This window comes from Mycetomoellerius zeteki, unplaced genomic scaffold (genome assembly GCF_001594055.1).
Source record: "Mycetomoellerius zeteki isolate Tzet28-1 unplaced genomic scaffold, Tzet1.0 scaffold28, whole genome shotgun sequence".
NCBI classification, from domain to species: Eukaryota; Metazoa; Arthropoda; class Insecta; order Hymenoptera; family Formicidae; genus Mycetomoellerius; species Mycetomoellerius zeteki.
The window spans coordinates 362,542-372,887 of NW_017257260.1; the positions used below are offsets into that span (position 1 = coordinate 362,542).

The 10,346-nt window shown below is 30.2% G+C and overlaps 3 protein-coding genes across 3 annotated transcripts in view; 1 reads left to right on the forward strand and 2 right to left on the reverse strand.

Annotated features, from left to right (window-relative positions):
- The window catches only part of LOC108724193 (extracellular serine/threonine protein CG31145-like), a 61,188-nt gene extending 56,169 nt beyond the window's left edge, over positions 1–5,019 (reverse strand). Inside the window, exon 1 of the mRNA XM_018450428.1 lies at positions 5,015–5,019. The gene's annotated coding sequence lies outside the window, so the exon portion shown is untranslated. The remainder of the gene's footprint in view (positions 1–5,014) is intronic.
- Positions 958–1,743, forward strand: LOC108724149 (putative uncharacterized protein FLJ37770). The gene has a single exon (XM_018450341.1). It carries the CDS (start codon positions 1,159–1,161, stop codon positions 1,741–1,743), a length of 585 nt encoding a protein of 194 aa, XP_018305843.1. The 5' UTR covers positions 958–1,158.
- Positions 5,020–7,237: 2,218 nt separating the features above from the next.
- Positions 7,238–10,346, reverse strand: part of LOC108724194 (extracellular serine/threonine protein CG31145-like) — a 16,768-nt gene continuing 13,659 nt past the window's right edge. The window contains exon 2 of the mRNA XM_018450429.1: positions 7,238–7,509. Coding sequence (XP_018305931.1) covers positions 7,497–7,509 — 13 coding nt within the window. The 3' untranslated portion in view covers positions 7,238–7,496. The remainder of the gene's footprint in view (positions 7,510–10,346) is intronic.

Sequence of the window (10,346 nt, forward strand, 5' to 3'; positions counted from 1 at the left end):
CAAAAAGGAGCATATGTCTATAGGACTTTTTTTCTTAGTTTTTTACTCCTCTACACGCTCCCGAAGTTTTGCCATTTAATTTGGAAACACCCTATATTAATATATTAATATATATAATAATATATTATATGTATGTTTGTTGTATATGTATACAACATAATAAGTTATGAAACTTCTATATTACTCCGTTACTTATATCTTATAATAGCTATGTAGTTTTTTGTAGCGGAAAAATTTTTACAAAAAATTACATAGATTAAAACAAGATCTTAGAAATTCTTAGTTTTTTGTAGATATTCGAAGTGGAATGTAGAGTGGCGTTGTTTGTTTAAAAAAGTAAAAAATCCTCCGTCCTTTCCGTATACGTCTTCTGACGCTGCGCGCTTGTATTATGAGTTTTTATAAAACATTTTTCCGTATCTTGTATCACGAAACAAACAACGCCACTCTACGTCTCACTATATACACATATCTACGAAAAAGTAAGAATTTCTAAGATTTTGTTTCAATCTGTGTAGTTTATCTATACTTTTTCGTAAAAATTTTTTCCGCCAGGGAGATGAATAATATAATAGAGCTCCTTATTAGTTGTCCAATACAAAAGTATGCCCTGTCTTAATTACAGTTATATTGACCAGTTACAATAAATAACAATAAATTCACTTTCCAACGAATGTTGTTCTCAATTTATTACAAACTTATATATTTTATAATTTTGACGCACTTGTTAGCCAACACAATGTTTTTATAAAGAAGAAAAAAAATTCAAATGTGGACTTAACTATATTTTTGCTTATGTGAACGAAGAATGATTATACTTCTATTTTATGTTACACAGTCGATAAGGAGTTCTGTCGATTTTACATTATGACTGCAAGTGTTTCTTGGTAACGTTTAAACCGTCAGAGATGTCATTAATTCTATCTATTACACTGAGCAGATGTATATGTACGAGGTGTGATCAAAAAGTAAGGTGACTTTTTGAATTTCGCGCGCTCTGTACACTCTAATTTAAAAAATTTTTTTTTGTTGTGTTGGTACACTCGTCACGATCATATGTTCACAGTTTTGACTATATAGCATGTTTTGTTTTTATGTGAGAGGCATAAAGGTTAGACTCGTGTTTGCGTGCTCGGCGATTTTTTGCTTTTGAAAATAATGGAGCAGAGAGTTTGTATTAATTTTTGTGTAAAAAATGGTATTAAGTGTTCAAAAACTCTTGAAATGTTGACAGTGGCGTACGGTGAGTCAACTTTGAGCAAAAAAAATGTTTATAAATGGTATAAGTTATTCCAAGAGGGCCGAGAAAATGTTAACGATGAACCTCGCTCTGGACGCCCCAGCACGTCAAAAACCGACGAAAATGTTCAGGAAGTGAAAGAAATTGTGTTGAAAAATCGTCGAATCACGATTAGAGAAATAGTTGATGATCTTAACATATCGTTTGGCTCATGCCAATCAATTTTAACGGATGTTTTGGGTATGACACGTGTGTCAGCGAAATTCGTTCCAAAACTGCTTAATTTGGATCAGAAGCAGTGTCGCATGAACATCGCCCAAGACATGTTGAACGACGTCAATGATGATCCTGATCTGCTCAAAAGGGTTATAACTGGTGACGAAACATGGGTATATGGTTATGACGTCGAAACCAAAGCAGACGACTGGAAAAAGCGCTGGCACAAGTGCATTGTATCAGAGGGGGATTATTTTGAAGGGGATAACATAATTTTGGATGAATAAATGAATATTTTTTTATAAAAATGAAAAGTCACCTTACTTTTTGATCACACCCCTTTTTGATGTACCTATATTTACGAATTCTGTATTATTAATATTTTAATCTAATTTATTGAACAATTCCTATGTATAGTTATGCAAGTTTAAGTCAGGCGTACACGTTACAACATATCTTATGATTACTATTATATAGTAAATATCGAGTTCTTAGATTAGATATTATTAAGAACTGAAGAAAACTAACAGTAAGTCGAAATGTATTTGCATTTTGTTATAATTTGACAATAAATACATTTTTTCACTTATGATTCATTAATGCTTGTCATAGACCTATTATTTTTATTGAAATGGTTAAAAATTATTTTCACACTACAAAAACTATTAACGCTGGTCCATGTGTCTTGAGACAACGGAGTTGTCACTTTCACCTAAATAAATAAAATAAAATAAAAGTATGAGCAACAAAAAATAATCATATGATATAAATATTAATCTAAACACTCTGAATTACACTAAATGGTCAATGAACCATGATACTCCTCCCCGTGACGCATATAGTGCCCCATTCTCCCTTATATTACGTGTTCCATTAATTCGGAAGAAAATTCTAATATAAAACCGACTCAACTTTTATAAGTTGATTAATTAATATAAGTTACTATATGTATAATAATATGATACGTATGTTAATGTATATATGTATTTATATTTTTCGTAATATTGTAAATATATTATTTTTTATAATAGTATAGTAAATAACTGTCGGTTTATAATCAAACTTATAAAAGTATCGTAGCAGTTTGTTTTCGAACATTTACAATTTTCCAAGAGACGATTTGATTTCATATTTTTCTTCTGCCGTATAATACAATTTTATGTAATTTTGTGGGAAATAACGCGGTCCACGTTGAGAGTCTCAAATAATGTCCGTTCGTCCGCTACTATGATGCATAATGCATATGATGCACTTTCTCACGTGATCTCGCAATGGAGGAAGAAAATATTGCCACAACGCCACTGGAGAGAATATCAATTTTGAGAGGATATCAATGGCAAATCGCGGATTCAGAGATGTCACTTCTTTGATTTGCGGGCTCTGCGCTCAGTATACCAAATTCTCCAAAATTTTACGATGCATCTCAATTCATTTTATAAAAACAAGTAGAACTTATTCTAAAGATAATTATAATGAAAATCGATTTTAAATGGATATATAATTATTTAGAATGTACATAAATTAAATTTGTTATAAATGGTAAAAAAAAGTTCGATAGAAAATAAAAAAAACTGTTTTATCGTTTTGAATATGGGCTTGGTTCATGATTTTTAGGAAATGCCATATGATATTTTAGATTGGAATATTACGGTACTCTTTCAGAATTTACTTATCATATGTTATCATATGGTGTTAAACGGATAGTTCGTTATAGTTTGCAATAATTATAAAACGATACTATCTATGTTTAAAAAATCGATAGCAACGATAGGAAGTAGTTCACTCGTTTTTAATCGTAATTATGAATCATAAATTAACAAAAGAACATCTGTACACATCTAACTTTTTTTTTCCTTTTATAACTATCCTGTTATTACATTATCATTTCTTATCATTTCTTTTCGTAGTTAAGAATCGCGAATGTATAAGAATTTATCGAAAATCCACTATTAATTTTCTATCGTACACCTACTTATTAAATGCAAATATGGTGTAAATATGAAAAATAAAGAATAAAATACTTTTTATCCTCATTACATCATACAATATTCATCATGCTCGAAATACGCCATAAAATTGCCCGCAATTAATCCCTGCTTGTAAAACCCTCTTTCCCAAGCGAAACAAGACCCTACTTTCACTTAATTTTTCAATTTTTAATTTTGTCGGACTTACACCCCCCATACTGGCGGTCCCTCTCTTCCGTTGACACCCTTCTTCTGCGCCAATCAGATCTTTGGCAACTATAGAGTGAACCAATCAGAACACAAATTTAATTACCCCCACTCTTCTCCATGAGCCAATCAGAGCGCGTCGTTTTCCAAAACTGGGTCCGTCTAAGTCATATCCATAGCGCCAGGGGAGGCGTGGAGGGAATTTGTTTTGACGCCATATCTTTCCACTTACTACTTATGATAGTCAAAAGAGCTGGATGGCAGTATTACTTTGAAATGTTTGGATGAAATTGAAATAGAATAGGCAGTAAAATAAAATAGGAATAGTTATTGATGATAGACTTTAGTTTAGAGAGCATTGTGGTTACATGCTAAAGAATAGAGGGAAAAAGCAAATTTTTTAAAATAGAATAGGTAATTCTATTTCGGCTTACACTAGATGTATTGTATACAAGACACCCGATAAATGAGAATGGATTAAAATATATTGAGATTTTTTTCTATCCAAATGCGTATTTTAAATAAAAAAGATGTTTTAATTCAATTGAATTCAATTGGATTTGATTGGATTCAATTGGATTAAAAACTGCATTTTCTATTCAGATTTTTTAATTGAGCAGTATTCATGATGTACTTAAATAAAAAAAGCTAATAATATTTTTAAATTAAAAGGTACAGAAATGTGCTTCATGCAATTCCTATAAATTAATAAAAATGCATTGGGATTAAAAAGGATCCATTTCAATGTTAGCGAATGTGCATTTCTGACAATCTAAATCCATTTCCATCAATTTCAATCTATTCTTGTTTACTGGGCAATCATAACACTTCACTTTGAGTATTGTACAACGCTGTTAATTGATATGGAAGAAACACAGCTGAGCAAATTGCAGAAGGCACAAAATCAGATTATGAGAATCATATTGCAATATAACGGATACACCAAAGTGAAACATATACTGCAAACGCTGCAGTTTACATAAAATAGAGGCTATCATAACGCGTGTACTTTTATTTTTAAGATCCTAAAGAGCATGTTATCGGAGCAACTGAAATTGTAGGAAATGAGAGTAAAAGATAAACACGATACATGCTTGGAATTACAATAAAATTCCGCAGAATACGGAGACTACAAGCATGTTTAGATCAACATGGTGAACATTTTGAACATGTATTGTAATCATAAAAAAATTTGTTTCAAACTTATACGCTGACTTCTTTCATCAGTTTATTTTGCGAAAATAGTTGAATTTTTGAAAAAATACTTTAATACAAAGATATTCAGCTCATGAAATACTATACTAATAGAATGACTAAAAAATACTCCTTCCCGTTAAAAAATTTTTTTTATTAGTAATAAAAAGTCAAAGACATTTAAGATTACTCAATGTCATCAAAGTATGTTTTTTATCTTTCCTATTTCTATGTCTTATATTCTTCCTATTTAGCCTACAATTTTGATAATAGGATATTTTCTTCCCATTTCTATTTTCGAAAAAACAGTGGTGAATCATGATTATTTTAAAGATTCCAAACAGTTTATTTTTAGGTGGACTCCTTTCACGTGAGATGCCTCATATATGCTTTTGTTAAAAATTACACAAACGTATCACTAATACAGATTACGGGGGTATTCTAGTCTAGATGCAGAATTTTTATGCTATTTTTGCGAAGTTTTCAAAAATATAATATAAAGTTTTTTGGGACAGGGTTTTTTTCTACATATTTGTACATATTTGAAGAACGTTTCAGAATTTTTTTATTAAAAAATAATTGTTAATATGCGCTGTATAGAATATTAAGTAACGTCGTAAAAAATAAAACTAGGTCTATGACTCCAACGATTCCAGCTTTTCTGCTCATCTAAAAAAAAAAAACCAAAGAAACTCTTAATTAGTATGAGTTTAGCTATAGCAGGTACCAAAACGAAGAAAAAATACTGAAAATTTAAAAAATATCATGTCGAAAATTAAGTTTCGATTTTTGTTTTTTTTTTACCCAAATGGTTATAAAAATTACAAAAATATATATTTCGACTTGATTGTGATAGGGGCTATAGCTATACATGTGCTGAAAATGTGTGCATTTGCCCAACTCGATTGGTCAACTGGTTTTCGAGATATCATGGGAGCCAATTTAAAAAACATGGTTTTGAGAAAAACGCGTTTAAAGTTTTTTGTATTGATTATATAGAGATAATTTTATCTACGATCAATCAGCTAGTCCACAGGTCAAACTCGAACGTTAGACAGACATATTTTCTATACCGAATACATGCAAAATATGTAAAAAAAATTCGATTTTTTTTACCCGCTAGGATCCCCCTTAAAACTTTTTTGAAATTGTGGAAAATTTGAATTGTATTAATCGAGCTGTTTAATTTTTTTTAATACTTCACAATCAATAGAAAGTATAGCAACCAACTTTAGAGCAAGTTTCGCTTATAATATCGACCATACCATAACACGAAGTGTTGCAAGGGAAATGTTAGCATGCATTTCCCTTAGGGTTAAAATGTGTAAACGTTGTCGTGTAACAACCATAGTCCGTGCTATCAAAGAGGGTACACGAGGCTGTGACCCCATCGCCAGGGGAATAAGTCATTGTTTTGCGTAACAATAACGCAATATCGTTCTCGTTGCTCTATTTCATTTAATTAAATTTTTATCGCAAAACAGATACAGAAAAAAATTAACAACTGATTATCTCGTGCCGTTTTATGTTTCAAATTCACTTAAGTCATTAAATTGATATTTGTATTTATTAATATTGACACAGTATCAAACGAGTTTATTCCGAGTGATTATTTTCAACAGGTGATATAACACGCTTCCAATAAAAAAAAACGAAATTTCGCAAGTGTGTTATCGAATTGTTTGGCCGTGAACGTGATTTTTCTGAGTAATGAAAAAAGCATTACAATGATACCAAATAATCGAAGATTTAAAATAAAGAGATTAAAATTGTTATATAAAAATATTTGTTATAAACAATTGTTAAATAAAAAGATATTCTAACTTTCTTTAAAGGCAATATTTGTGACATAAAAAACTTAAATTAGGTTTTTTAGATTATTTTAAGTTTTTTTAGGTTATATTCCTAATTTTAATATTATAGTATATTAATACTTTAGAAAATTTTATCTAAACTCGTGCTAAAACTTTTACATAAAAAAAATTAAAAAAAGAAAAAATGCATATATTTTTGTTAAATAATAGTTTATACTCAATATAAGTTTATTACATAATAAAATTAATTTAGCATTATACATGTATAAATACGTATCGTTTTCATAAAAATAATACGATTAGGAGAAAGGATTAGAAAATATAATCGATTTGGTTTAAAAGTATCAGCCTTTGTATCAAAGAGATTCATGTGAGAAAAGATGACATCCTCTTTTTAATAATAAACAAAATAAAACTATTTTGACGGATTAACTATCTTTTATGTCGTTCAATATTCAAAAAAAGAGTTCAATTATTATATAGTTTAATTTCCAAAAGCTTATAAATAGTAATTCAATCTGAAATTTTGTGCACATAGAGTTTAATTGTGTTAGAGAAAAAATTAATGATCACAGATTTAGAAACTTCTTCGAATATTTTATTGAGTTGAAATAAAAACACGGATGACCCATCACGCCGCGCGCTGCTGCAAGACGACGCACCGTAAACAAGCGAGGATAGAAATTATAGATGAGCTGGCGGAGTAAACAGGCGGCACAGCAGGAGAGCCGAGAAAATGGCTTTTCCCTGGGAGAGAAATGCGTCTTCGCATCTTCCAAAGCGGAACGATCCGGTCCACAGTTCCTCTTCCATCGCCTCTTTCCTTCTCCTCCTCCTCTTTATCAGTGTCAATATGATCTATCCCATTGTTCTTAGATATATACAAACGATAAAATATCATATACATATAGAAATTGAAAAAAAATGTTTTAATTATGTGTATCATGGTGGGCGCCCACTCACATGTATTCTATAGAGAGAATTATTACAAACCAATCAAATACTTTTAAAAGGTAAATTTTATGAAAAAATTCCTCAAACAAAATTTCCGCAATTAAAAAAATATGAAACATATACTAATATACTTTTTGTGTACCATCTAGTTTTTATAAACTGTAAAATATTAGCATTTTAATAACATCATACAATTTTTCTTACATTAGACAGTTCCCATATTATACATTATACTGTTCTCTTGTAGTCATTGAACATATAAAAGTATAAATATAAGTAGAGATATGCGAATAAAGATTTCTTGACTCTAAATCGAACCAAATCAAATTTCATTCTTTTGTTCAAATACGAATCGAATCATTGAGTCATAGCTTTTAATTAACAGCATAATTATTGTAATCAAGTGAATTTTAATACATAAGTAATAAAAAGACTTCTATATACGAAAAATAGTACTTGCACGATGTGGGAAAAATGTTTTACTATATATATAAAATTATATGTAATTTTATATAATTTTTTATATAATTGTATATAAATGGACATAATTCATATATATAAACACGCTTTTATCGATAAAAGCGCACTTTTATTTCTGAAATTCTATAAGATGCGTAACATAAAGTATAGTATGTTAGCGCGCTAATATTGTGTAAGCGCGTTCTGAATACGGGCCAAAGCATTCTTTTCCGGGTTATAGTTCTTTAAATATACATATGTATATTCAAATTTAAATATTAAATACAATAAAACTAATGAAATATATTTTACTTGCGTTCTGACAATAGAATCATAATATATGTTGTTAATAAAGCTATACATTTACAAATCGATGACTACAATACGAGACAGTGTGCATTACACGTGCAACTAACAATGAATATCTCGATTTGCAGGGCATAACAACACTTTTCTCTATCAGATTCTTTCGTATTGTATAAAAATATGTCGAATGAGTTTAATTTTATCGAAATTGCAGATAAGATAGGTGAACCGAATAATTATCACCTTTAAATAATTCACTTTGTGTATATACAGAGTGTCTCATTTTAAATAATACATTAAGATTTCTCGAAAATTAGGGTAGATATGGAAAAATGTTTCAAACAAAAGTTGTATGGTTCGGAGGGAGACAAAAGAAGGTACTATTGATTTGATCTTACTTCGTCAAGGCCAAGTCAAGGTCATGTCGATTTTTTTAAATGGAACCCCCTATTTTTCATTACATTTTCGTGTAGCTTACCTTGAGAGCCTTTCAAAACACTATAATAAAATATTTTTTCATTAAGTATTTTTCGAGTTATAAGGCTCGAAAGTTACAGTACAGCCAACATTAGCATTACGCAAGTTGTCCGACCGACAGCTAAAACCTTTTGAATGTTGTTCAGGATCGTGTCCTGGATAACTTTTGTCAAGATCAAGGCCATTAGAAATTATTCTTCTTATTTTCATTTTTGCACTAAAAAGTCATTTTTATGTAAAAATGAAAATAAGAGATACAACCTCCAATAGTCTTGATCTTGATATATGATATCAAGGTCATGACTCTGAACAACATTTTCAAGTTTCAGCCATCAGTCTGACACCTTGGAAATGCCAGCGATACTGTAACTTTGAAGCCTCCGTAACTTGGAAAATATTTAATAAAAAATAACATTATTATAGTTTTGAAAAGGTCTTGAAGTCTATAAGAATATGTAATAAAAAAAATGAGGAGTTCCATTGAAAAAATTTTAGGTAACATTGATCTGACCTTAAGGACATCTTCTCAAGGTCAACTAAGGTCACTTCTTTCCCCTTTAAAACTATAAAACTTTTGTCTGAAACATTTTTGCCTTAAACTTATAGATTTTGATACACATTAAAATGATCTACCATGTATGTATACAGGGCGAGTAAAAAGTCCCGGACCGGTGAAACATCTCGAAAACTAAGCATTTTCGAAAGAAATGTGTCCTACAAAAGTTTTAGGGTTTTAAATGATCTATTCACATCTGGTCAGTCTGACCTTGGGTGGCGTCACCAAAGTCAGGTCAAGGTCATGTCAATTTTTTTAAATTGGAATACCCTATTTTTTTATTCCAGAATCTAATAGCCGACGTCGAGAACTTTCCAAAACACTATAATAAAATTATTTTTTACTGAATATTTTTCGAGTTATAAGGCTCGAAAGTTACAATACAACCAGCATTAGCATTACGCAAGGTGTCGGCCTTCAAACAGTAAGATATGATTTTCACGTCGATAAATGGTGATTACTGGTCTTAGACGTCATGCATCCAATAATTGACATTTAAAAGACGTGAGTATTCTAACATAATAATGTCAATTTAGAGACGTCTTTGATAGATTTTTAATAGATTATTTTTAGTCAACTATTTGGTCAACTATTAAAACGTTATTGTGACATTATTATGACGTTATTTTACGTCACTTTATTATCTGCAACGTTATTAATATGTCATTTGACACATTACTCTTCCAGGATACATATGATTCGAGCTCATATTTTAAAGTACGAGGGGCACTATTTATATTTTGAGCCTAATAATAAAAAAACAGTAATTTGTCATTGAAAATGACTTTATTGTTTTACAAAATATTCTCCTTTATGATCTATACACTTTTGCATGCGTTCGAACCACTTGCTTGCACCAATCGACACGAGCATCTTTTTGAGATTTTGTCAGATGTGGGATCCAACGAGAACAAACCTTTTTCACGGCTAAATGATCATGCAATATTTTATATATG